Consider the following 27,876-nt stretch of genomic DNA (forward strand, 5'->3'; position numbering starts at 1 on the left):
CAGGGAGGCCTTGTAAACCGTGTGAAGGAGGCTGGACGTCATCTGCAGGCCAGCAGTCTGTCATTAACAGGACAGTCGTGAACGCCCCTGGCCAGGCCTGTGTGTGGAACGAAGCTGGTCTACACTGGCCGGGGCTCCAATCCACTACTGTGACTTCTGGGTGCATATCCCCAGCCTCTGAGCCTCTCCACGCTGCCTTGGACCCTCAGAGACACCCCTAACCCATGGGAGCTCAGCCCCCTGCCCACAGCCCTCGCTCAGACTCTACAACTTTCGTCTTCCTTTTCGGTGAAGACGCCTGCCGCCACCCAGCTCACTCATTTTCTGGGGATGGGCGGGTCGGATACGCGGTGGGTAAGGAAGGGGCATGGGGAACCACTAGCCGCCTCATTCCGAGGAGGTCTAATCCCACTTGTTAGCCCTGGGAAGCAGAGGAGGAGCAGAGGCGAGCACTCCGGCCGGGAAGCGCTTTTCTGGATGTCTTTATGTCCGACACATCATCTGCTGAGCAGGGAGAGAGTGAGGCTCTCTCCCCGCTCCTCCACTGTGGACTACGTCCCCAAGTGCCATGTCGGTGATATCAGCGGGTGTCCAACAAGGTCAAGATGCAGATCGGAAACAGCCACGGCCTTGCGTCTTAACAGCGCCTCCGGGCTCTACCATTCACTTCCGTGACCTGCTCCGATTCAACAAATGTTAGGGGAACGCTGACTGTTCATTCATTTATTGGTTTTGTCGTTCACCATTTACTCGAAATTCTATGATCACATTCCTAGTGCCGGACGTTGTGCTGGGCGCTGGGTGGGGAGGAGAGGAGCCCAACAGGGTCCCACTGGGCCGCACGCCTCCCCGTCCCACGTGAGTGGATGAGGCCTTGAATCAAGAGATAGCTACCTGGCAGAGTGACATATGCTGTAATGGGGGGAGCACAGGTCCTACTGCAGCTCAGAGAGGAGGCACCTGCTGGGCGGGGATCCCTGGAGAGGGGGGTCTATGGTGAGTCCCGAGAGCAGTGAGTGTTCCTGTGCACACATTTCAGAACACACGGACTATGGCCCCGAACTGGAAACAACCCAAGTGTCCAATAACAGTGGAATGGACATCCAGACCATGGAATATTGTACAGCCAAGGGGACAAAGGACCCCAGAGACACACAACCGCGAGGATGAGCCTCGAGCATAATTTCGGGCAAAAAAGTATGAGTCGAGTCCAATTCCAGTCGCATAAAATTCAACAAGAGGCAAAATGAAACTACAGTGTTTCAGGATACAGAGTCACAGGTGGTAACAATAGAAGGGAAAAAAGGATGATCGTGTAAGTTCGGATGGATGGTTCCGTCCCACAGGAGGAGAGGGTTATGACTGGGGAGGGGCACAAAATGGGTTTTGGGGTGGGAATAATGTTCAGTTCGTGGGCCTGGGTGGTTGATTGCTCATGGACATTTGCTGTCTAACCATTTATTAAATTATACAAATATGTGGCTCAACCACAGACAACAGGTCATCTTCCCCAGTGAGGGGACGTTGATGCACTTGAGACAGAGGAACATGGTTGTCACATGCCGTACTCTGCTGGCAGCTGCTTGGGTTCGTTTCTACTTGGGCAAGTGACTTGACCTGTCTCAGCCTCAGGTTTCCCCATCTGTAAAATGGGGATAATAACAGTAGCAGCCTCATAAAGTTGTTTTAGGATGAAATGTGATAGTGAACGTAAAGTGCTCAATACAGAGCCAGGCACAAAAATGTGAAAATTAGTCATCATCGTCACCATCATCACTATCATCCTCCTCCTCATCACCGCTATTATGACCATCATCATCACCATCACCATCGTCATCATCACCATCACCATCATCACCACCATCATCACCATCACCACCATCATCACCATCACCACACCATCAACATCACCACCATCACCACCATCACCACCATCATCACCATCACCACCACCATCATCAACATCATCACCACCATCATCACCATCACCACCATCATCATCATCATTACTGTCACCATCCTCCTCCTCATCACCACCTTCCTCATCACAGCCTCCCTTTTCTTCTTGCTAATCCATCCATATCACTTCTGTATTATCCTCATTTTCCTCTTCCTTCTTCCTCCTCCACCTCTCTCTTTTTCATTAGAAATTGAATGGCCAGGACAGTGCTCCCTGGCATCATAGACAGTTGTAGATCTTGGTAAATAAAGAAGTATAATTACGCCTACCATTTTTCAAAGCTCTTCCATTCTTAATTTCAAATCATCTGTCCCATCAATGGAACATCCCAATTTTTGCCTCAGAATGTGCTTCCTCCACTTGTGCTAGAAAGGCCAACCATGTCCTTTGCTTGCCATCGCAAGGCAAGCCCCCAGTCCCTGACCACGGCTTATGGTCAGAAACGGTGCCTGACTCAAGCTGACCCTAGCTGAGTCTCACCCAGGAATCTGGATCTATAGAGTCCAGTTTATTGACTGTCAGGGACTGAGAGCAAAGGAAAGAGCAGAGTGTGCAGACTGTGGAGAGCAGACACAGAGAGCAGTCAGGCGAGAGCAGAGACGGGGGCCCAGGATGAGGGAGACACTTGGGTTCTGACTTTTCAGCCCCTGGCTTCTGTCTAGAGCCTGCTTTCACCTCTACCCCCAAAGCTGGAGAGGTCTCTACTCTACCCTCAAGTTGGAGAGGTCTCTCCTCTGCCCCCAAGGTTGGAGAGGTCTCTCCTCTGCCCCCAAGGTTGGAGAGGTCTCTACTCTACCCCCAAGGCTGGAGAGGTCTCTACTCTACCCCCAAGTTTGGAGAGGTCTCTACTCTACCTCCAATGGCAGAGAGGTCTCTACTCTACCCCCAAGGCTGGAGAGGTCTCTACTCTACCCCCAAGGTTGGGGAGGTCTCTACTCTACCCCCAGGGTTGGAGAGGTCTCTATGTCTTCAACAATTGCCATGTTCCCATCCGTGCTGGTCTATTCGTTGCATACTATTTCTCTTTAATTGGATCTCCCTCACCTCCTTTCTTTTTTTAAAAACTTGGATGGATTTATCTTCAAAGAAAACTTCACATTAGTAATCTAAATAGAAAATCAGTGGCATATGATACTCTCAGAAGGAGACTGTAAAAATAAATAGAGCAAATAAGAAATAAGAAAAGATATGTTTATATCTATTAAGTTGAAATTAAGTAGTGAGCTATACATAAAAAAAACAAGCCTAATTAATTTACAAAGTGTTTCAGAAACTCAAATTAGAATCACAATGATATACCACTAAGGCACACTACATTGGCTAAACTTTTAAAGGCTGATATCACCAAGTGTTGGTGCGGACAGGAAGCAGCTGGAATCCTCACCCTCTGTTGGGGGTGGGGGAGGGGGCTGCAAACTGACCTGACCACTTTGGAGAACACAATTCTAAAAATGAAATATACGCCTAGGCTAGGTCCCGGGAAATTCACTCCTAGGCATACGCCCAGGGGAGATGGGTGTCTGCCAGAAGACACACATACAACAGTGCTCAGACCAGCTCCGCTCAAGACAACCCCCAGGCTGGAAGCTCGGATTCTATCCACAGGAGAAGAGAGAAAGGAATTGTAGTATATTCGTGCAATGGAATCCTATACAGCACTGCCAAGAACAAAGTGCTCTTACCCAGAGCCAATCAGATGAATCCGAGATATAATGTTGAATGAGAGAAGCAAGACACAAATGTATGAGTCCACGGATATGAGGTCCAAGGACAAGAACTAATCTATGGTGATATAAGTCAGCATAGCTGTTCCCTGGCGGGGGGGCGGGGGGCGGATACTGTAGGACGTACCTGAGGGAAACGCTCTGTATCTTGAAGTGGGCGGTGCTATTATCGCCCCTGTGCTTGTCACCTGCATGGGGGGGGGGGGCAGGCAGAGAGAGCAGTGGCTGCAGTGACAGAGCACTACTGCTGCTGCTCCTGATGCCATCATTCCAGTGGCTGTGTCGGGGGAGGGGACGTCACAGGTCAGCAGGTGGCCACGTGTCTGCTGGGAACCCAGATGGCTGCTTGCTGCAGGTTCGCTCATTGGCCCTAACCTCTGGCTCCTCACCTGTAAAGTGGCGCCCACCCTACAGCGGACGTGTCTTGGAGGTCGGGTTTTGGGGACACTGAGCCCAGCTGGGAGAACGGCCAGGGATCCGGGTTCCTGGCACTCCAGCTGGGAGGACCGTTGGTTTGGATGAGTCTGGAAACAGCTGGAATTGGAATGCCTAGCTTGGAGAACCGATTCCTGGAGAATTGACTTGCGGATCTTGGGCAAGGCATTTACCTGCCCTCTGCCTCAGTTTCTTCGTCTGAAATGTGGGGGTAACAACATCGCCTTGGAGTTGTCATGAGGAATAAATGAATTAACCACTGGCACTCTGTTAGCACCCCTGTTAGCCACTGTTACCACTGCATTGCCGGGGACTAAGATGCGGGGCGGGCAGCATAAGGAAAAAAAAAAAAAAAAAAAAAAAGACGCTCCCAGCGGGGGGTCTGAGACTACAATTGCAAAGCTCAGACTAGGTTTCTCAACTTTTCTCCTTAGCAGACTTTCGACTCTGGAGGTGGTCATCAACTAATCAAGAACAAAGGATTCTTCTGTATCATGTCCATGTGGATCCATCTCTGGGGATGGGATGCCTGCCCAGAGGGCCAGGTGCTGGCAGCGGGCAGCACCCCAGGAGGACATTCCCCTCAAAGTTCACCTGGCTCTTCTGGGGTCAAGCCCCGACGCTGGCACTTGCTAGCTATATGTCACCGGGGGCCACTCGCTTTACCTGCCTGACCCTCAGTTTCCCCATCTTTAAGAAGAAAGAGATGGTCAGAGTCTGGATCCCAAAGGACTGGATCCCATGCCAGGACTCAGATGAAATAAGGCATTCAAGGTCCTCCTCCCACCCAGGGCTGGCATCGTTTTCTGCCTCTGGTCTGGGAGAATCGGGAGCCCCAGCACAATCTCATGGGTGCCTCCAAGTGACCGCCGTCTTGTATGGTAGGGCACACTTGGCCATACAAGCATGGGCAGGTGAAGTCCTACAATCAGGTGGTTTGGGAGGAGGACAGGGGGCACAGCACCCTCGGGGTCATCTCCGTTCCTGGGAATGACCACCCCTGAGGGGGCAAGGAATAACAGCTGTGAGTTATCGGGGACCAGTGAGGCAGTAGGGACCCCAAACCACCTTACTCACGTGGGCTGAGCCGTGTCCTCTTTGCCCCAGCCCTCCCTGCACAGTAGGAACAGGCGTTGGTGCCATTTTACAGATGAGGAGGGAGGGGCACAGAGCCATGTGCCAGAAGCACAGAAGCACTGGTCTGGGTGCCACTGCTCCGTAACAAACCACCCCAAAACTTAGTGGCTTAAAACAGGGTGTTACGGACTGAATGCTTGTGCCTTCAATTCACGTATCGAAGCCCTAACCTCTAGCGAGGCTGTCTTTGGGGTACGGAAGTACCAGAGGTTCAATGAGGTCATAAGGGTGGGACCCTGATCCCATTGGATTAGTGTCCTTATAAGAAGAGTCACCAGAGAGTTTTCTCATTCTCTCCCTTCCCACCCCACTGCCATGTGAGGACACAGTGAGCGGGCAGCCAGTCACCTGCAAGCCAGGAGGAGGGCTCCTCCCCGAACCTGAGCTCGGTTTCCAGCCTCCAGAGCTTCGAGAAATACATTCCCATTACTGAAGCCGCTCAGTCTGTGGCAGTCTGTTACGGCAGCCTGAGCAGACGAGGACACAGGGCTCTGCACGTTTCTCCTCTAAAGGAAAAGGTGGGGAGTATTTTAGGCTTTATGGGCCATGTGGTTTCAGTCGAAACTATTCAACTCTGCCGCTGTAGTGTGAAAGCAGCTGTCGCCGTGTGTTTGCGGATGGTCATGGCTGGGTTCCAATCACACTTGGTCTCTGAAGACCAGCCTTTGGCCCCTGAGCTGTAGTTTGCGTGCCCTCTGCCTGGCTTAACATAATAGCAATCATTTATTCTGTTCAGAAATTGAAATTATGATGGAGACGAGTGTCCACTGAGGGATGAGTGGCTCAAGAAAATGTGGTTCATGTCTATAATGGAATATTACTAAGCCATAAAGAGGACGTCTTGCCATTTGTGACAACATAGATGGACCTTGAGGGCATCTTGCTCCGTGAGATAAGCCAGACAGAGAAGGACAAGTACCATATGATCTCACCTCTGTGTGGAATCCAAAAACAAAACAAAACAAACTCATCTCATAGATACAGAGAACCGATTGGTGGTTGCCTGAGGTGGGGGTGGGGGGTGGGCTGAATGGGTGAACGGACTCGAGAGGCACAGACTTCCAGCTCCAAAAGAAATAGGTCACAGAGATCTAATCAACAGCATCATGGCCATAGTTAATACTGTCATATTTCAAAGTTGCCAAGAGAATAGATCTGAAAAGCTCTCATCCTAAGAAAGCGAAATTCCATTAACTATGTGTGGCAATGAGCGTTAACCAGACTTCCCGGCTGTCCTATGGGTACATATGTCAAATCGTTATGTCATACACCCGAGACTAGTACCGTGTTGCATGGCATTGTACCTCAAGTTTTAAACACTGCAGTTATGGGGCGCCCAGGTGGCTCCGTCGGTGGAGCATCTGACTCGATTTCAGCTCAGGTCATGATCTCATGGCTCGAGAGTGGGAGCCCTCAGGTTCTGTGCTTGGGATTCTCTCTCTCCCTCTCTCTCTCTCTGCCCCTCCCATGCTTGATCTCTCTCTTTCTCCAAATAAATAATCTTAAACAACAATTTTTAAAAATTGCAATTACGACCAGGCATGATGAGGAAAGCCCCATGGGTGAGGTCCCTGCTCGGCGTGGCCACAGCTGGGGTGACTGGCCTGGAGCTGGCAGATCTGGTGTTCTGACACAACCATCAGCGGGTGCCGGCTGTGGGCTGGGGTCCAGCTGTGGACATGGGCCGGAAGCCCCGTTGCTCTCCCTGGGTGCCCCTCCGTGGGCTGCACGGGCTTCCACGGTTTCAAGCACCAGCCCCTCAAGCACAGGGCAGAGGCCGTGTTGCCATGTACCTGACCTTACAAGTGACGTTGTGTCACTTGGGCTGAACTCAGCAGCGGGAGGAGAGTCGAGGGCACACAGAACGGGGCATCCCAGGGTCCTGGCGAACATGGGCACAGCCAAAAAGACAAACAAAGGTCTGTCGCAGCTCAGTTCGTTGAGGGAACGAAACAGGCTTCTGTGGACGGAAGTGGGGGGGCCTTTAAGATGGGGAGCCCAGGAGCCTTTCTGGATCTGAAATCGGAAAACTTGTGGCCGCGGGGAGAGGGAGCAGGCAGCGGAAAGTCAGGGCATGTGCCTGAAGGCCAGGAAGCTTCCAGGCTGGAAGACTAGTCAGCTTGGGTAGCAATCCTGCTCGGTCGCTCTGTTCCCTTCAGCCAGGCAGTTCACAGAGGCAGTCCCCAAGTCGGTCTTTCTGAAAGGTGAGTACAGAAGCCCAGGTCACCTGAGGAGTGCCCGCGAGGTCACTAAGGCAAGGTCCTCATCCCAGAGCCTGGTGCACAGAGCTGTGGAATTCTGCATGGTGCTATGGCTTTTGTTTTTATTTCTGGATTTTGTTTTGAAATTGCTGGGTGGTACTGTGTTTATAGCCTTAGAGAGTTTCCTCCAAAATGAAATCAGTACCACCAGCCGTACTTTATGGGGGAAGGATTTCCAAATGGCCCAAAAGGAATGCCTCTGTATCTGCATTTCAGAGAATATAAAGTCCGTCTCTGTCTCAAAAATAAATAAACGTTAAAAAAAAAAAAAAAAAAAGTCCGTCACTGCTGGAGCTAAACGTGACCACGCCTGGGAGAGGAGGGAGGGGTGGTTAGGGGAGGTCAGAAACAGGGTCTGTTGGAATTGCTGGGGGGAAGGGTATACGTGAGCCAGAGGCATAAGATGCCGGCCAGTAATTGCTTGAAACCAGTCACCATTTTCCAGCAAGATCTCAGTTGCAATCCACTGCTTATGTGAGGAAGGGCTGCTGAATCAGCAAAAACCGGTTTGGAAATAAAATGGAAGAAAGCAAGTGCAGAGTGTACAAGGGGACAGCAATTTGATGTCAACGAGGTTTGGAGGGAGCGGGCACAAGGTTGGGCCCCCAGGTGGGAATCCACAACCTTCAAGGAGCGGCTGGACTCCTTAATAGCACCGCCGTTTCCTTCTTCACTGCTTACTACGTGCTGGGGGGTCAGGTCCTTGAATCCTCATGGCAACCGTATGGGAACTAGTATCTGCCCATTTTACAGATGAGAAAACTGAGCTCAGCAGTATTAAGTGACTGCCCAAACCACACAGCTGGCCAGCCCTGGCGGCAGGATTTGAGCCTGAATCTTTTTTTTTTTTTTCTTAAGTTTATTTATTTATTTATTGAGAGAGAGACACAGAGAGACAGAGAGAGAGAGAGAGAGAGCACACGCCTGGGGCTTAATCTCATGAACTGTGAGATCATGACCTGAGCCAAAATCAAGAGTCAGATGCTTAACCAACTGAGCCACCCAGGCATCCTTTGAACCTGAACGTCTGCAGCCTGTTTGTCTACACGTTCACAATATGTAATTTTTCATTTACACCAAACAGCCCCGAGACACTGCCTCTTTCCATTTAGATTAACAAAAGAAAATAAATGGAAACATAGTAGGAAGTCTGGTAATAACCAACGGGTGGCCAGGGCTGGGAGAGCCAGAAGGGGAAGGCACAGCAGGGCGAGAAGGGACCAGCTCCAACCTCTTTAAGCCCAAGATGTGCTCTACCCAACAATTCCACCCCTAGGCATCTAGAGAAACCTTCCAGGTAGCAAGGGAGGCAGACAGCAACCAGAGGCGCATTGAATCATTGTAATTGCAAATCACAAAGCAAAACTGGAAACTCCCTAAATGCCCTTCTGCTTGTGGGGTGGATGAGGAGGTGACTGCTCTGAAGGCCAGGCCCTTAGAGCTTTAGGTGGGGTGTGGGGCTTTGGTGCCCAGGGCAAGACAGAAACTTGAGCTTGAACGCTGGGAGTCTTGGCGGGGTGGGGGGGGGAGGCTAGTTTTCCAGCAGGAGCCTGTTTAGCCAAAGATGGGACCAATGCAGGCACGAGAAGGTGTGAGCTGGGCCCCTGGCTGATTGGAAGGCTTCAAATCACGCCTCTTCCGTGGGCTACATCTCCGGCTCCACCGCCTGGCTGGCAGTTTCTGTCTCCCTGCCGGCGGAGTCTCGGGCGCACTGCAATTAGCCCAGACCCCGTGCAATCTCCCCCCTCCCCCCGCAGCACTCGGGCAGCGGCGCTGCCGTTTGCCGCACACGTTCCGGGGGAGCTGGGAACCCGGCTCCTGCCTGCAGATTTATGGTCCAGGAAATGCATTTTAAATTGGTCCCAGGATACTCGGATCCAGGAATCAGACACCATCGCTTGGGGGTGGAGGTGGGGGGAGTATCTGTGGAGAAAGTAACGCCCTAGTGACAATCCTACTTTGCTCCCCCAGAGCGCAACCGCTCCCGGAGTTGGGGGCTACCTGTTGGCCAGGGAGCTGGGAAGGGACGGCATTTGGGTGTCTTTACTCCCAGACATGCGTGTGGCTCGACTTTCTGTTAATTTATGGGGAGGGGACATTCATCAACTACATGTTTTCTGGGGCAGCTGCCTCCCTTCCTCCCACATGTGGCCCCCAAACTGTAAGGAAGAAGGATGGGTTATTTGTCCTAGGGGAAACCAACCACCTGTGGTCTGCCAAGAGCCTCTCCAGTGAAGCCAGGGACAGGTGTCGCAGATAGGAGCCAGGAGCCAGGCGCCAGGGGCGAGGTGCAGGGTGGGAGAGAGGAAACGCGAAGGGCACCCCAGAACGCCCCAGGCCTGCTCTGCCAGGCTTCACCTCCCGACTCCCGGGAGGGGGCAGAGAGCGCCCTGGGTGCTGGGCGCCTTCCCGTTACGCAGTTCCTGTCCCTTTAAATCTAAGTCCCGGGAAAGGGGGGGTGCTGGGGCGACCCGTCTGGACCCCAATTTCCAGGCCGGCCCGGCAAGGGGGAAGCGGGGCGGGCGGGAGCGCCGCGTAGGGGGTGCGGGAGGGCGGGCGCCGGGGGTCCCCGCCCGCGCCCTGCGCTCTCCGCCCCGGCGCCGCAGCGCCCCTCTCCAGATCGCCCGCGCGCCCGGGGCAGGGGGCCGGTTCGGGCGCGCGCGGGTCGGGGTTGGGTGGGGCGGGCGCGCCGGCGGGGAGCTGGTGCGGGGGCGCGCGGGTGGGAGACGCTCGGGCAAGCGGGCTGGGTCGGGGGCGGGTGGGGAGGTGCGCGGGCGGCGGGCCCGGTCGGGGGCGCGCAAGGGCGACTCGCGAGCCGGGGAGCCGGGGAGCCGGGACGGGGGCGCGCGGGCGCAGGAGGGGAGCGGATCGGGGGTGGGGGTGAGGGAGCGCCGGTGGGGTGCGGGGCGCGCGGGCAGGGTGTGGGCCGGGGGCGCGCGGGTCGGGGGCGCGGGTGTGGTGCGGGCGCGCGCGCCGCGCCGGCCCGAGCGCGCGAGCCGGGCCCGGAGCGCACGCCGCCGCCGCCGCCGCCCGCCCGCCCCGCCGCATTGCTGCTGCTGCCGCCGCCGCCGCCGCCGTCGCCGCCGCCGCCGCCGCCGCCGCCGCCGCCGCCCGGCCCGGCCCGCGGCCCCCAATATGGTGCAGCCGCCCGCGCCGCCGCCCGTGCCGCCGCCGCCCGCGGGCCCCGCCGCCGCCCTCGGGCGCCCGCAGCGCGGCAGCCGCAGGTGGGGGGCTGCGCCCCGGGCCTGAGCCGCCCGCCGTCTCCGCCCCGGCCTGCGCGGCCAGCCCGGCGGGCTCGCCTCCGAGGGGCACTTGCCGCTGAGGTGGAGCCGTTTGCACCAGACGCTCCTGCTCCTGCCCCCTCCCTCCCCCTCCCCTCCCTTCCCCTCCCCCTCCCTCCTCCCCTCCGGTCCTGTCTCCAGCGGGAGCGCGAGACGCTGGTCAGGCTCCGCGGCGCAGCTCGAAAAGGAATAATCGCCCCCAATTGACTTAAATTCCGCCGAAGCCGGCGCCGCGGCCTCCCGCCGCCCGGGATCTGCTCGCTGTGTTTTTTCGCTTTCTCTATTCTTCCTTAAAAAAAAAAAAAAAAAAAAAAAAAGCAAAACAAAACCAGCCAGCCAGCCAGCCAACCAAGAATCCGGTTTGTTGATCGCCTTGGTTTTTTTTTTTTTTTTTTTCACCGTTTGCGGGATTTGCAAACCGAGTTACATGCATGTCCAGTGGGGGTAGGTTTAATTTTGACGATGGAGGGTCCTACTGTGGAGGCTGGGAGGACGGCAAGGCGCACGGCCATGGCGTCTGCACCGGCCCCAAGGGCCAAGGCGAATACACCGGCTCGTGGAGCCACGGCTTCGAGGTGCTGGGCGTCTACACCTGGCCCAGCGGCAACACGTACCAGGGCACTTGGGCGCAGGGCAAGCGCCACGGCATCGGCCTGGAGAGCAAGGGGAAGTGGGTGTACAAGGGCGAGTGGACGCACGGATTTAAGGGGCGCTACGGGGTGCGGGAGTGCACGGGCAACGGGGCCAAGTACGAAGGGACCTGGAGCAACGGCCTGCAGGACGGCTATGGCACGGAGACCTACTCAGATGGAGGTAGGTGCCGCCCGGTGGGGTGGGGGGGGGGGGGCCGGGCCAGGGGCTGAGGGGAGGAGGAGGAGGGACCTTCTTCTCTTGCCTCTTCTGTTTACCTCTGGGGAAGTTGAGCTTCTCCCTCCAGCGGGGGGGCCGTGAGCACCCGGGGCATTTCCTGGGGCTTCCTGGAGGCCACAGTTGCCCTGGCTACAGGTTGCCCCATGGCCTGGTGGGGGGACAGCGCCCCTGTGCCAGGGGAAGGGTAATGGGGGCTTTCCAGGAGCAGAGCCAGGCCCGGAGCCGTGGAGCTGAGTAGAGGGTCAGTGCATCATCCAAGCGCAGGCCAGAGACCTGCTGGAAAGGCCAGACTCGCCCTGGGCCCCGGGCTCACGGCCTCCTCTGGGACCCACCAAGGGCAGAGGGGAGCTGGGAGAGGGCCCCTCCCCCTTGTTGGCAGAGCTCCCTCAGTGCTGGCCTCCGGGAGTCAGGCCCCAGCTCTGCTGCTTGTTTTCCTGCGGTGCCGAGAGGCCTCCCTTAGTCCTCATGAACCCAAGCCAATGGAAAGGGAGCGATTGGGAGAGGAGCACAAACCCAAAGCAACACAACACGGCAATAAACTTCTAGGTGGTTGGACGCGGGCTAGCGCAGCCAGAGAGGCTGCTGGAGGGAGGGAGGAGGAGGCCCAGGAATCTCGCCTTCCAGTGGCTGAATCATTTTCGCCGTTAGTTTAGGGAATGCTCTGTGCCTTCATTCTAACATGCCACCACATTCAGGGCTGAGCCCGCCCGCCTGTCCTGGCTGTAAGATGGTTTCCGTGCAGGGAGCCTCGGCCAGGGCTCCTTTGCAGCTGTGCTCCTGTCCCAGACACTCCAGTGTCCACTCCTCCTTGCATCCGACGGGCACGGAGCATTTTCTGTTCCTGGAAGCCAGACCCCAAACAAGCCTGCTCTCCAGATGCCCCCTTCCCCCACCTGGGAGCTTATCCTCAGAAGTGGCTCTGTGCCTCCCTCTTGGCGGCTTGCTAATTTTTCAGGCATGGATGCCTGGGAAAGGCGTGGGGCGCAGCAGTGACTTGTGTGCTTCTGCTGGGCATGGAAATCATGAACGGACGTGTGGTCTTCTCCCTGCCTGCTTGCTGCCTCCACATCTTAGGAAGCAGGCACTAGACACCTGCTCCCTGGCCACATCCAGGAGTGATGGAGGGCTGGAGAGTAATTATTATTTTGGCTTATGCAACTGAGAGGCAGGGTTCATCATTACTCAAAGGGGAGGAGGCGTGGGGGGCAGTTAATTATATAATGCTCCTGCCTGTCAAAGCCGTGCCCAGCCCCGTCCCAGGCGGCCTCTTTGCTGTTGTTGTTTTCATGGAGCAGGTTGGAGAGCCTTCTGGACCCTGGAGTGCAGGGGCTGGACCGAGCAGACAGCCCTCTCTGGGTTCTAGGCCGTGTGTGTGCATGCGCGCGTGTGTGTGCGCGCTCACGCGTGCACACGGCGAGGCTTGGGCAGCAGATGTGGGTGGCTGAGGTGGGCGGCTCAGCAGCCTGGCGCTCCCAGCTGGGCTCTTTGGGAGCCCAAGGGTAGTTGTCACCCTGGGGGCTCTGCCCATGCTGCTCTGCGGATCAGTCCCTCCAGAGGTGTTCCCAGCTGTGCCTGAGCCAGGAAAGCGGTTTCTAGGCCTCATATAGGAGCCTGGGGAGGAGATGAGCCAAGCCCCTGTCTCTGTGGAACTCCCTGGAATATCTAAGAGTGAGGTCCAGCTCTCTAGGCTGCCCAGCTTCCCCAGACATCTTGGGTGGCCCACAGAAATCCGTTCTCCGTTCAACAGATATCTACTGAGCACTTGCTATGAGCGGGTGCTCTGGGCTCTGGGAAACCAGCCGCGAGTGAAGCAGACAAAAATTGTTGCCCTCAGAAAGCTTCCACTTTAGAGGGAAAGGTGATGACTCCATTGTGTTTACCGGGTGGGGGGGGGGGTGCGGGGAGGGGGAGAGGATCTGATGCTGTGGCTGGCCATGAGTTTAGGGTTCAATATGATGATGTGAGAAATGCTTCCTTCCATTGGTCAGTGTTCTTGGATCTCTGTCCCCTATCCAGTCAGCGACACAGGATTCTGCTCCCTAAAGCACTTCCCTCCCTCCACATTGCCCCGCTGGAGTCTCCCACGGTGGAGGGGGGGGACCATGTCCATTTTACAGATGACGCCAGAGAGACCCAGGGGCCCTTGGGACAGGCCAGAGCCCCCCAGCCTGCGACAGCAGAGTCACGGTTGGAACCTTGATGTGTCCCCACATCACACCACCTGTAGGCCAACCGAGGCAGGCTTACAGGCACAGGACGCCAGGGCTGACTGCTCCCTTCTGGTTGGTGATATGGCATGATGGAAAATCGAATTGACCCTTTTGGCCTGGGATAATCAGGCCAGACATCTGGGGCCACCTTTCTGCAACACGGTCTGTGCTTCTCATCAGGAAGGAAGTGACTGTGGAGAATGTGTGCCCTCTAGCAGTCCGTCAGGCCAGCAGAACCAAAGTGGGGGTGTCGCAGCTCTGGGTCTGGATGCCGGTGGGCGTGGCGGCTCATGCTGCTAGGGAGGGCAGGCGGAGGCTTAATGAGTTCATGGTCCCGACTCCAGTCTGACGTTTCCTTTGCACAAGGGGTGGGAATACGGGGCAGGTATCAGCACAGCTCCTGAACCTCAGCACAGGTTCCAGTGCTGACTTGGGGAAACGGCGATTTTCATGAATGATGCACTCATGGCAAACATATTCTACATTTGGCTGCACTTGGTATGGACTCCATTTCAACTGGGGCCGCTTCTGCCAACTCCTCCCCTTCCAGGTTTATCCTCCCCCAAGTGCAAGGCAGGCGTTTTCTGTGGACGTGGGCTGAGTGACTTCTGCGGTCTGTGGGGTGACCCTGTGGAGAGGGTGAGGCCCTGGGGGCACGGGGCGGCATGAGCACGCGCTGTATAGAGTTGCAGCCATTTGGGCTTTGTGAGCTCAGACAAGCTACTTGACTTCTCTGAGCCTCTGTTTCTTCATCTGTATGAAGGGCTGGTAATAATACCTGTGAAGTAGGTGGGGATTAATTGAGGTGGCGTGTGTGGCTGTGCCAGGGATGTAGTGAGCATTGACTTTTACTTATCACTATTCTTTTATCACAGCACACGTGCAATGAGCGTCGCTTACAGTGACCGTTACCAGGACCGATAGCCAGGTGGGATCATGGTAATAACGAAAATGATGATCAGTGGCGATGTTAGACACTAACCGTGTGCCAGCCGGGTGGCCAGTGTTTGCAGGATGATAGCGCTTCATTCCCGTACCTGGGTTGATGCAGGGTTGCTTTTCTTGTCCTTCCCATTTCCCACACTGGGAAGCAGAGGCGTGGAGAGAGGAGATGATTTGGCTGGTGGGTGCAGGGCGCCATCAGGATTCGCACTCAGGACAGCGATTCCAGAGCCTGTGGTTTTGTGTGGAACACGTTCTCTAAACTCCCTTGTGCAAAACTACCTCCTCGTTCCTTCCTCTTCCTCCGCACCCTGCTTCTCCTCTGGGCGCGGCAGCTAGGAGCTGTAGGCAAAGGCACAGGCGCCCACCCGGGTGTTCCCCCCGCTGCCCCGCCCACGCGCACTGCCCCTTCTCCACTTCTCTACACCCCTGCTCTTGGCCACACAGGTAAACATTTCCTCCTGGTGCCATGTACACAGGACCCCTCGGACCAAAGTTACCCCCACAAATAAACCCTCCCACAGCCCGAAAGATGTGAGTCATCTCACGTACCAGGCCTCCCCCCTCAAGTGCAGATTCCGTTCACTGGCCCAGATCCCTCGGCCCACACAAATCACACACGCCCACAGTCAAAATCCCAGGCCCTCTGCGCCTGTGCGCACACACACGCACAATACACCTGTCACCCGGAGATGTTTCCACCCCGTCCCCCAAAACACAGCCACGTGTACCCTCCAAACCCCTCCCGACTCCTGCTCCAGGAGCCCCTGTGCCTGTGTGGGGAGAGTGCCAGCCTTACACGACGAGGCTCAGGTTACAGATGGAGCGGGAGGCTTAGTTTCCACTTTAAACACATGTTTATGCAGTTCATGCCCCCTTTTAAGGGGGAAGAAGCCCATATCCAATCAAAATAAATGACCATTGGGCATATTTTTGATGCTAGGCCGTGAATATGTGAAGGCAAACTTTTTAAAAAAGCAAATCCCAGTGCCAGGTCCCAGGTTAGGGAGGAAGCAGGTCGGGGACACCAGACATAGGCCAATGGGAGTTCGTTTCAGAAACAAAAGAAGCACTCAGCTATTGGAGATAAAAGCATCTCCTCAGAGATTCTGGTTCAGCCACTTTGGCAAGGGAAAAGGCTCCAGGAGGTGAAAGCAGGAAGAAAAAGCAAATAACTCGTTCTTTGTTGCCAATAATAGCTGAGGAAGAAGTGTTACTGAGCACCCCTCACCCAACATAGCCCTGGAGCCAGAGTTGGGCGCTTTATATCAGGAGCTCTACCCAAGCTGGCAAGGAGGCCAGGGTCAGCACCCTCTGGAAATAGCTGCCCCACCAGGTAGTTAGTGAGCAGCCCTGGCTGATGGAAACAGTTAACACAGCTGTCGGGCAGGGCCAGGAGCCTCTGCTGCCTCTCTTCGGGGCTCTTTTCCCTCCCCAGTTTCCCCTCGGGCCTGCACAACCGTAAGGACAGCTGGCTATCGATTACGGGCTGATGGCTGTGGATGTAACACTCACAGTGTCCTTTGATGACCACATATCGCAGGATATGTGGATTCGTGGGATCCACAGGGGGCGATGTGTGTTTGGAATTTCCACAGTGGTCACCCTCTCTTAGACCAGCCACTTCGCCAATTTGTAGTCTCCTGGCTTGTGTGAGGCACGTGGTGGGTGAAGGCAAGGGCCGCCTGGGGTCCTGGCTGTGCTTCCAACAGGCTCTAGGCATCAGACCAGGGGTTTTTCTGGGTCCGCCGAGTCTTTGCATAGGATAGGGGAGCGGCCGGTCTCTTCAGCACCTTGGAGAGCGCCACACACATGCCGCCATGGCTTTGCTCTCCTTCCTCCCCCACACCACCTCTAACAACCAGGGTGCCCAACTGAGCCTCCCGGCCAGTGACTGCCTGGCCCTGACCCGTCCAGCACATTTGGCCATGAGAAGTTTGCCCGTTCCCACCCTGTTGGTGTCTGGGGGCCACACTCCAAGGAATACCACCACCGGGGGCATTGGCTGTTTGCATCTCGATACTGTCCTGTTTTCCAAAAAAGTTGGGTGCCTCCAGGTGTCTGCTGGTGACCTGAGAGAGCATCTCCTGGCTAGCGGGGCGGGTCCAGGTGAGGTCTCTGGTAAGACTTGTACAAGGTGCTCTGAGTCTGAGGTTCATCTCTACCTCAGGTTGTGTGTGTCTCAGTTCTCACGGACTGTGCATGGTTATAGGTGCGCCAGAGGCAGGCAAAGGAATGGTCTTGTCTGTATCAACCCGCAAAAGACTACTGGGCCACCTTCCTCCTTAAATCAGCACCACTGGAGTACTCATCTAGAACAACCCTGACCAGCACAGTGGCTGCTGGCCACATATGGCTATTTCAATTAATTATGATGAAATGAAAGTTAGATATTCAGTGCCTCAATCTCAGCAGCCACATTCCAAGCGTCTGACAGCAACACGGATCTGGCGGCTCTCATGGACCATGCGGAATGTGTCCACCGCCACAGAAGGTTCTATTAGAGTGTGAGCTTCACGCAGGGAGGGGTGGGTCCATGCTGGTCACCACTGTGTGTCCAGTGACTACATGGTGACAGCACGCTGTTTGTGGAGTGAATGAAGTGTGCCAAGGCCGTATACGGGGTAATTTCACTCACCATCCTGCCACACGTCCATCTCATTACAAGAACTTACACCCGGGCATTGATAGTCAAAAGGAAAATGTTCCCTGAGACCCTCCTGCCTCACTGAAAGGTCAGCCTCACTGAAAATTCTCTGAAGGCATCACTGTTACAAGTCCCTGACGGGGTTTGTTTTGCTCTTGGTGCTGTCATTGCTGGTAAGAGGCCCTGCCAGTGTTTCCCATGAGTGAGGCGGATGGCATAGAATGAAGTGAATCCGTCCCAAGCGTGTTCTCATGATGTGAGGCTGCGATGCAGCCATGGCTGGAGGACACGGCTGGAGCACTGTGTAGCGAGCAGCGTTCCAAAGTGCTGGAAAAGATGCAGAAAAACAAGCAGCCCTTTATCTACCCGTGTCGTAACTCTCTTTACTGCTACGGTTGCCTTGGCTCGATTTGTTGGGTTGTTGAGAAGCATTTACTGAGCCCCTACTACGTTTGAGGTGCAAAGACAGAACAGTTCAGGTCGACCTTCAGTGAATCAACCTGGAAATAGTTGCTGAGTCTGACTGTGTCTTTGTCTGTTCGAGCTGTTGCAAATTACCACAGGTGGGGGTGGGGGGTGGGCGGTGCTTCTAAATGACAGTGTGTGTTTCTCACAGCTCTGGAGGCTGGGAAGTTTGAGATCAAGACGTTGGCCGATTGGGGGCTCCTTTATCAGGACACTGATCCCATTCATGAGGGCCCCACCCCCATAACCTCACCACCCCTGAAGGTCCCACCTTCTAACACCATCTCATTTATAACCTCTGAATTTAGGGGACACAGACATTCAGTCAGTAGCAGCCAGTGTGCCGAACATAGCTTGCAGTCAGGAATGTACAAGAAACAGGGGGATGTGACTTGTACCAAAAAGTCTGGATGTGAGACAAAAATGTGTACAATAATCAGGGGTTTCTCATTCCAGAGTTTGGGGACTGATGGAAACACTGCAGGTGAGGGTTCTGAGAAGGGAAGGGGGATGTCTGTGTCCTTGAGCAGCAGAGGCATCCCAGGGGAGGGGTCCGCTGAGCTCCGATGGTGGGAAAGGGATTTTTGCCCCGAGTCTGTTGACCCTGCAGGAGGCATGTTCTCTGTGATGGAATCATGACACTCCTTGTCAACATGTGCCGGCTCCCACCTTCCCGGGGGTGACCCAGGGGAGCTCCCTGGTGCTCCTGGAGGCATCTGGAAACACCCAGGGTCATCTGCGCTGCTGGCTGGGCAGGCTGCTGGTCCCCCACTGTTGCTACTCGAGGCCAGTGCTTTGCAAACTTGACTCTGCGTCAGAATCACCCAGAAGGTGCAGAAAGCAGATTGTTGCCTCACCCCTGCATTTCTGGCCGGAGATGCTGTCTGATAATGTCCATTTCTAACAAGTTTCATTGGGTGCTGCTGCTGCTGGTCTGGGGACTGCACCTTTAGGAGCACGGCTGGAGGCTGGTGCTTCTTTATTGAATGTCCATTTATTTTTGAGAGAGAGAGTGTGAGTGGGGGAGGGACAGAGAGAAAGAGGGAGACACAGGATCCTAAGTGGGGGAGGGGCAGAGAGAAAGGTGAGACACAGAATCCAAAACAGGCTCCAGGCTCTGAGCTGTCAGCACAGAGCCCAAAGCGGGGCTCAAACTCATGAGCCGTGAGACCATGACCTGAGCTGAAGTTGGACGCTCAACCCACTGAGCCACCCAGGCGCCCCAAGGCTGGTGCTTCTTAACCCCAGGTGCACAGCAGAATCCCTGGGATGGTCCCCTTGAGATCATCCCCTTAGAAATGCAGAATCTTGGCCCCTCTCTCCCACCCCTGGAATCTTGGTCCCTCTTCCCCACCCCTGCACGGGGGTCTCCAGGGCCAGAAGCTGCATGTGCGCAAGACGCCCAGGTGGCTCGCATGCGGGAGCTCCTAATCTGGCTCCTAATCTCTGCTGCGCATGGAATCTGGCTGCTTGGGAAAATGCTGATGCCTGGGCCCCACCCAGAGAGGCCGACTGAGGTGGTCTGGGATTGAGATTCTTTTAAAACTGTCCCAGAGATCCTAATGTGTAGCTGAGGTGGGGGGGGCCACTCATCCAGGGCATCACTGAGAGGGTGGCCGTGAAGAGCCTTGCTGGGGTTCTGCCTGGCACCACAGCAGCCTGGCTCTGGGAGGGTGGCCTCCTGGCCCAGGAACGTGACGGGAGCCGTCAGGGCCGAGAGCCGCTGCTCTGGACAGTTCTTCAAACTCCGGGTCAAGTGGCTCATGAAGTACATGTTGTGCTTCATTAAAAAAAAAAAAAAAAATCAAATAGACGTGCAGATTTTTAAGCATTGTGCCCATGTTACAGCAAGGAGGAGAGCTGCCGCGTGCCGGCCTGTCACCATGTAGCCCCTCCTGTCTCTGCCCTCTCCTCCTCCTTCCTTACGGCCACACCAGTCCCTGGATTTAGGGTCCAGCCCAAATCCAGGACGGTCTCTCGAGACCCTTAACTTCATTGCACCTACAGGGACCCTTTACCCACGTGAGCACACATTCACAGGCACTGAGGTTAGGGTGTGGACGTGTCTGTCTGGGGGACACTGGCCAACCCATTACAGGGTCTCACGGACTTCAGTTTGAAAGTGCTCCGAAGCACAAACATGCTCACGTCGAACCCCAGAGCCGTGGAGATTCCTTTGCAAGAAAGACACTCTCAGTTTTTGAACGTCCGCTTTGTTCCGGGTACTGGCCTGTGTGCCTTCCCAGAGTCCTTGCTCCTTTTGTTTATTTTATTTTTTTAAGCTTATTTATTCTGAGAAAGAGTGCATGAGAGAGCATGGGGAGGCAGAGAGGGAGGGAGAGAGAGAATCCCAAGCAAGCTCCGCACTGTCCACGCAGAACCCAACGTGGGGCTTGATCCTGCGAACCTGAGCCGAAACCAAGAGTCGGATGCTTAGCCGACTGAGCCACCCAGGCGCCCCAGCGTTGCTCCTTCTAGTTTTTAAAGTAGCGCCGTGAAGCAGGGCGTGCACTCCCAGGTAAGACAGGAGAAGGGATGCTCATAGGATGGCCGGGCTTGGTGAGGTCACAGGGCCGGTGAGGGGAGGGGGCACACTAGAGCAGTCTGCAGCATCCGCTGGGGGCGCCTCCTGACGGGACGGTCATCTCGGCCACCCCCTGGCTCTCCAGTTGAGGACGCTGAGGCCCAGGGAGGCGCCCACGGTCTCACAGTCATGCAGAGGTAGGGAAGGATGGCCCGGTCTCCTGAACCCCGGCCTTCGGTGACCTTTCGCTCAGCATTTCATAAACTTGTGGGTTCTCCCGGGTTCCTCCGAGAGCATGGCGAGGCTGAGGGTCCTCTCCCAGGACACACGCAGGGCCCTGCACACATGTGGCATTTTGTCGGTACTTGTGGGGGTTCATGGACTCCCTGAGACTTCTCTGTGGACCCCAGGATAGGAACCCTCCCGTTCTCCACAGGTGCCCAGACACACGGACGTGACCATCGCCGCACACGGCAGGTGGGACACGGGAGGAAGGCCGGAGCCAGCAGGCTCTGACCTGTGGGTACAGAGCAAAGGCTGGAGGGGGCAGAGCTGGCCTCCCCACCTCCCCTCCCCTGAACACACCCCTTCTCTCTCCAAGGCCTCAGAGTCCTGAGTTTGTCCTGCCGGGACTCGGCCGTCTGCCCCACCAGGCAGCGTGTGATCCTTAGAACTTCATCCCGCGCCCTCCCCACCAGGTCCACAGGCCTGGTGTCAGCAGTCTGGCCATGAGCTGGGAGCCACCTGTGCCTTCTTTCACTCGGTCCCTCTGGGAGGAAGGCATGACTCCTCCATTCTGCAGGGGAAACTGAGGCCCAGCGAGTCCTAGGAAGTTGGGGTGCTGACACGGTCTCAACATCTTTGGTCCGCTTCAAACCTCCCACCCAGGGCCCCTGGATAGACTCCCCAGGAGGGAATCTAGCCCAGGGCACACATCTGGGGCCATCCAGGGCCGGGGTCCTGAGGACCAGACCTGAGAATCACCCACTGCTCCCCGTCCGCCTCTGTGGGTTGGGGACAAACAAGGGCAGGAAAGGAGCCTCTGAAGGTGGCTGAGGGGAGGTCTCACCGTAAGGAGCCCGGGAGGGATTTTCAGTGGGATGTTCCCAGGAGCACCAGGTGGGGGCCTCCCTGGGAGGCCTGTATGATAAGCCAGTGCAGGCTTTCTTGGTCCTCGAGGGGCCGCGAGCTGGCGCCCCACTGTCCACCTGGGGACCGTGCGTGACCTTTCTGGGGCCCCGCCCCCGGCCAGCTGGTTGCTCGCTGGTGAGTTCAAAGGCCTGGCTCCCTGTGGGTGGATCTGGGGAGCTGTGGTTGAAACGCACTTTGGGGAGGATAGTGCGAGGCGCCCCTCCTCAGACCCCCAGAGTGCCTCTGGGCCTCTGTGCGTGCGTGCTCCCGGGCACTGTAATTACTGGCCTCTGGCTGTCCTGTCCCCCTCCCCATGCACTGGAGTCTCTTGAGGGGGCAGAGACTGGCTCTTGCGGGTTCCTCCCTGTGGCCTTGTAGCAGGGAAGGCTGCAGAAATCCTGGTTGGCTGATGCATGGATGACAGTCCCTCCAAGAGCAGTGGGGGCAGGGGGCGGGGGGGGGCGGTGTGTGAAGGGAGAACAGCAGGGCAAGGGCCCTGAGGCTGAACTGGAAGAAGAGGGTGAGAGGAGGGAGGGTGTGAGCACATATTCCAGGCCAAGGCAGGAAGGGCAGGAAGGGCGCTGAAGGGTTTAGGCGGTCAGCAGCACCCCGTGGTGTTCCTGCTTTTGAATAATTAAGTTTTAATTTCAAGATGCCCCTAGACTCCCGCGGTTGTGCCCTCCACCCTGTCTCCCCAAAGTAACACCTGACGGAAGGACCACGCAGCGCTGAGGCCGGGATATCAACATGGACGCTGGGTTTCAGCAGCAGGGACCCCTCCGCCCCCCGGCCTGCCACCCTTTCAGAGCCGCACCCTCCCCCCTCTCATCCCCGGCACCCACTCCTCTGTCCCCATCTTGTCATTTTCTCGTTTCCGGAATGTTCTATACACGGAATCGTGGGGTATGCAGCCTACGGGGACTGGCTTTTTTCACTCACTGTGGTTCTCGGGAGACCCATCCAGCTCGCTGTGTGCGCCCAGACTTCGTTCCTCTTCACTGCTGACCGGTGTCCGGGGTGTGCGTGTGCTTGGACCGTGGCTTTCGTACCCATCACGGTTCAGGGGCTTCCGGGGCGTTTCCCGTTCGGGGCTATGATGGACACAGCGCCTGCAGACTCTCACGGAGAGGTTCTTACGTGAACGTGAGCCTTGGTCTCTCTGCGATACAACTGCTGGGCCCTTGCTGTTTGTGACGGTGTCTTTGGGTAATGACTCTGGCTGCTGGGTGGGGAAGGAAATGGGGACCAGAGTGGAAGCTGGGGACCCCCAGAGGGTGCTCGTGTCCGGGGGAGGGGAGATGATGGCCTGGGTCTGGGTGGGGGCAGTGGCTGGGCAGTGCGCGGTGCCCAGGACGGTGTCTGGGGGCAGGAATTGGTGTGGAGGGTGTGTGGTGTGAGAGGCTGCGTGCTGGGTGAGGGTGGAGGGAGCAGGGGGTTGTGCGTCTGATCTGAATGGGGGCACCGTCCGCTGGGAGGTGGCACAGAGTCAGGAGAGAGTGGCACCGGAGGCGAGAAGCGCCAGGATCAGAATCGGGCCTGAGAAGGAGGACGGTGTGGAGGATGTAGACGGGCCGAGAGGCAGGTGGCCCTGAGGGGTGGGGGTGCAGAGGACAGCAGGAACAGAGACGGGACGTGGACCGTTGTCCCAGCCCTGTGTTCACCCCTTGCAGCCAGTATGTCTCCTTATGGCCCCACCACCCCACGAGGCCATTTCACAGACAAGGAAACCAAGGCCGGGGGATGGAGTGACTTTCCCGAGTCACTTGGAAGGTTTGGATTCCAGAAGCAACGGACTCACACGAGGTGGGACCGAGCCCAGCTGTCAGGTCCGTGGTCACGAGCCCCCCCTTGGGGGCTCCCGGAGGCCGGATGGGAGACCCGGTGAAGGTTTGCGCGCCTGCCTGCTGCACGCAGATGCTCCGTGAGCGAGCTGCCGTCACGTCGTGTGGTTGTTTACATCTGTGGAAGTCCCCAGCGGTGGATCGTGGCCCCCGCTCTGCCGTCACCTTTTCCCGCTTGTCATTCTGCCCCCGAGGTTGTTCCGTATCAAGCCTGCACCCCGAGAGCGGATGAGTGATGTCGTCGTGACGTGGTTTTCTTAAAATTTACCTTTTGAAGCGTATAGTTCGGTGGGTCGTGGTGCGTTCACGGGGCTGCGCAGCTCCGCACCGCCTGTTTTAGAACGTTTTTGTCACCCAAGAAAGAAACCCCTGGTGCGTTAAGCCGTCCCGCCCTCCACACCCGCCGGTCCGCTCTCTGTCCCTGGATTTGCTGGGTCTGGACCCTGGGGGTGGACGGCGTCACCGAGGGGCCCCTGTGGCTGGCCTGTCCCTCAGCACGGTGTTTCCGGGTGCGTCCGGGGGCCCACGCCAGAGCCCGCGCCAGGTTCCGTTCCTTTTCAAGACCCAGTGATGTTCCCTGGCGTGGCCACATTTGCTTGTCTGTTCATCGGTCGGTGGACATTTGGGCCGTTGTGAACGGTGCGGCCGCAGACACTCTCGTGTAAGCTTTCGTGTGGACACCGCTTTCTGTGCCCGGGGGGTGGGGTTGCCGGGTCCTCTGGGTCCTACGGTGGCCCCGTGATGAACCTCACAAGCAGCTGCTGCCCCATTCTGCGTTCCCGCCAGCCGTGTTGTGGGTTCCAGCCACGCCACATCTCTGTCGCACGTGTCACTGTCACCCCGTGATTGCAGCCTCCTAGCAGGTGTGAAGGGACGTCTCACTGCGGTCTGGATCTGCATTTCCTTAAGGATTAGGGACGTCGGACATCTTTTCACGTGCTCACTGGCCGCTGGGATGTCTTTGGAGACACGTCTGTTTGGGCCCTTGCTCGCTTTAAAATTGGGTCGTCTTTTTATTGTTGAGTTGTAAACGTTTTAATGTATTGTAGACACCACAGTGACGTAAGCCCCAGCGTCTACTCCTGACCCCCCGGGATTCCCCGCTTGCCGGCTGCCTCCCCCATTGGATGGCGGATTCCTTGAAATAAACTGCGGATGCCTTTCTCTTGCCTGTTGAGTACCTAGCACGGTGCCGGGCACACAGTAGGTGTTGAGTAAATGTTGACTCGGGCCACTGCCCACTGGCTAGGAGGTCAGGGGATCCTGTCCAGTTCCTGCAGCGCAGGCTTCGAGGGGCTGCAGTTAGGGTCTATTTTACTGGCAGGGACAGAACAGCCGTGGTGTCTGCAGGGTAGCTGGGACCCACACAGGTATTTATTGAGCACTTACTGTGTGCCTGGCAATGAGCCGGCCCCGGGGAAAGCAGCAAATAGCCCCAGGGCAGCGTGGGACCGTTGGACTGGCTGAGGGGGCCCTGTCCATGCAGCTGTCACATAGGTCCCCCTTTACTGCTGACGGGATGGAGGGAGCTGAACCAGGGCTGACAGTGAGACCTGGCGGGTGTGGGAAAGCCTTTGGGGGAGGGACTTCCCCACACGCCCAGAGGATGGCAGGGCGAGGTCACAGAGGCTCCATCCGTTTTAAGTGCAGGGAGGGGGAGCAGGGCCGCCCTGGGAAGTGCGGGAGCCAGCATGGCTGTGGCTATGCCAGACTCGAGGGGCCGCGCCAGGCGGGTGGTCGGGCCTTCCCTGGCTGTGGAGGGACACAGCCTGACCCTTTGGGTCTGCACAGAACCAACCTGTTAGGACAAACAGGAGATAAACATTCTGGGGATGAAGGGCCCAGCCCGCAGCCTTGCCTGGAGGCTCCCTGGGGATCCCACATCACCCAGACAGCGTGGGGGCTGAGTGGCTGTGTCTGCGGTGTGGGGCCCAATCTGGAGGAAATTAATTGTGGATCCCCAAGAGAATGCGGCAGAAATATAGCAGAGGTCAGGGTTTTCTCGGGGCTGGAGGCGGCCCTGGTGACAGTGGCCATGAAGTGTTCACAAGCACAGAGTGTCCTGTTAGCTGGAGGCCTGAGCAGGACCGGCGGGGGGTGGGGGGGTGTGCAGGAATGTGCCAGACAGTGGACCGACAGGGAGGGAAAGACAGAGACAGAGAGGGAGAGATGGAGACAGAGGAGAGGCAGAGATGGAGAGGGGGAGAGGGAGAGGGACAGAGGGAGAGACAGAGACAGAAGGAGGAAGACAGAGAGGGAGAGGGAGAGACAGACAGGGAGACAGGAGGGAGAGAGACAGAGAGGGAGAGACAGACAGGGAGGGAAAGACAGAGACAGAGAGGGAGAGACGGAGATAGAGGAGAGGCAGAGATGGAGAGGGGGAGAGGGAGAGGGACAGAGGGAGAGACAGAGACAGAAGGAGGAAGACAGAGAGGGAGAGGGAGAGGGAGAGACAGGGAGCGGAGAGGGAGAGACAGACAGAGGAAGAGAGACGGAGAGGGAGAGACAGACAGGGAGGGAGAGACAGACAGGGAGGGAGAGACAGGGAGAGGGAGGAGCAGGGAGGCCACAGGCAGGGCAGAGGGAGGAGGGACGCGTCCCTTCCTGCGGTCAGGTGCACCTGCTACTTCTCCCTGGCCCTTTGTTTTCAAGCAGCCGCCTAGCGCTCACTGGCGCCCAGCACCCTGCGCCTTACGCACCTTTCTGTTGAGTCTGAGCATCAACCCCCTGGAGCTTGCTGTCCTGCTGCTCAGAGGGAGGGGGCCACACGCAGCCCCCAGCGCCCCGGGCAGGCACCCTGCCTCGGTCTCCAGCCCTGCGCCTGCCTGTCAGGACTGTGGGGAGCCAGAGCCTTAAATGGGATCGAGCTCCCCGGACGTGGGGGGCTTGGAGGTGGCGCCCGTGAGCGCCGATCTCCAGCCCCGGCTGCCGGGGCTCAGCCCCCTCCAGCTAGTTCCCGTTTGGCCCCGAGTGGAGGGGTGACAATGCGGACCCTGCCTCCACCAGCCGATGGAACGGAGCCCCGGGCTGGGGACACCCCACACGTGTGGGGGTGCAGAACCCCAGGCTGGGGACCCCAGCCAGGCAAGCTGGAGCCAGGGTGTCTGAGCGTGAGAGGCCTCGGGGCTTGGCACTGGGGGCTTCTGAGTCCCCCTCAGGAAGGACAGCAGACCCTTGCCTCCAGGCCTGCCCTTCCACTCACAGCAGCCAGAGGGGAGGGGTTCCTGCAGAAGCATTCGGAACTCCTTCGGGGTGTGGAGCCCTCCAGCCCTGAGGCGGTTCCAGTTTACTCCTCGTTGCAGGGAGGGCAGACCCTCCCGTGGGAACTGCGGTGTGAGCAGGTGTCAGAGCCTTGGGTGGGCAGTCTGGGGAGGGTCTCAGAGCGGCGTCCCCTCCGCTCTTCCTCTCCGAGCCTCAAGGACTCTGGCTGATGGCTGAGCCAAGTAGTTTCGGGAGAGCCCCAGCTCAAGGGCCTGTCAGCCTGGGCTGTGACAGGCATCTGGGACTGGGGTGGGGTCTGGCCAGCTTTCCTGAGGAACTGGGCCCTGGGCCCTGACGGAAGAGCTGGGTGAGGGAGGGGACTCCCAGAGAGAGTAAGCCTGTATCAGGCCGCAGGCCAGTCCCTGTGGGGAGCCGGAGTCAGGTGGGGCTGGAAGAGGTTCAGCCTGTGACCCGTCCCCTCCCTAGACATGCCCTGTGGGCTGCCTCCCAGGGGTGTCAAGGCTTCTGGGGGTCCAGAGTCGTGTTGGGTGACTCACTGTTACCCCAGGTCCCCTAGGGCTTGAGGTCAGAGGAAGACCCTGGCAGGGGAGTGGCAGGGAGGGAGTGTGTGCCCCTCACAGGCCTAGCCCCGTGGACACTGAGTCATCAGGGAGGTGTAGGTGGAGGGTTCTGTGCCGGTCACCGCTCAGCCCCTCCTGCTTCCCCTCTGCCCTCCAGGTCTTTTCTCAGCGCCGCTCTGTCTGGAGACACCTGCACAGCCCCACCGTCCCTCCCAGCATGAGCCTGGAGCTGGCATCCATGGGGTCAGGGGGGACTCGGGCCCCGTGTGTCCTTGGCACAGTGCTGGCACCAGCAGGGTGGGTGTGAGGGTCCTCCTGAGCACTCTGGCCCTGCTCCGGCGGGGGCAGGCCTGGGGTGTAACCATATCCCAGATGTTTGCAACCACTCTCCCGGGACGTGCCGTTTCTATTGGTGACAAGATCACGGGTTTGGCGACCGACTGCTGTGATTTGCTGCCTGTCTAAATCTCAAGTAGAGGCCAGTGAAAATAAGGATGTAATTTCTTTCCCCACGACTCTTGATTCTTTCTGTGGCCCCCCTGGGAGTCTGCACACCCCAAGTTGGGGGCCCCTGCTCCCACCCTGCTCCTTGGGAGCAGCTGTCACGTCTGAAATCGTACTGTCCCCCTCTGTCGCCTGGGGAGTCCTGACCGGAGCATTCTTCCC

General features: G+C 57.3%; 2 protein-coding genes across 3 annotated transcripts in view; one reads left to right on the forward strand and one right to left on the reverse strand.

Annotated features, from left to right (window-relative positions):
- Positions 1–9,929: 9,929 nt before the first annotated feature.
- On the reverse strand, positions 9,930–11,231 carry LOC145713192 (uncharacterized). The gene is made up of 2 exons (XM_081791383.1): positions 11,198–11,231; positions 9,930–10,954 (listed from the first exon to the last, which is right to left on the reverse strand). Exons 1-2 carry the CDS (start codon positions 11,229–11,231, stop codon positions 9,930–9,932), a joined length of 1,059 nt encoding a protein of 352 aa, XP_081647509.1.
- The window catches only part of JPH3 (junctophilin 3), a 77,686-nt gene continuing 60,724 nt past the window's right edge, over positions 10,915–27,876 (forward strand). For both annotated transcript variants that reach the window (XM_081791331.1, XM_081791332.1), the window contains exon 1: positions 10,915–11,611. In XM_081791331.1, coding sequence (XP_081647457.1) covers positions 11,230–11,611 — 382 coding nt within the window. In that variant the 5' untranslated portion in view covers positions 10,915–11,229. The remainder of the gene's footprint in view (positions 11,612–27,876) is intronic.

The sequence above is a fragment of the Panthera onca genome, chromosome E2 (assembly GCF_046562875.1).
Source record: "Panthera onca isolate mPanOnc1 chromosome E2, mPanOnc1 haplotype 2, whole genome shotgun sequence".
NCBI lineage: Eukaryota > Metazoa > Chordata > Mammalia > Carnivora > Felidae > Panthera > Panthera onca.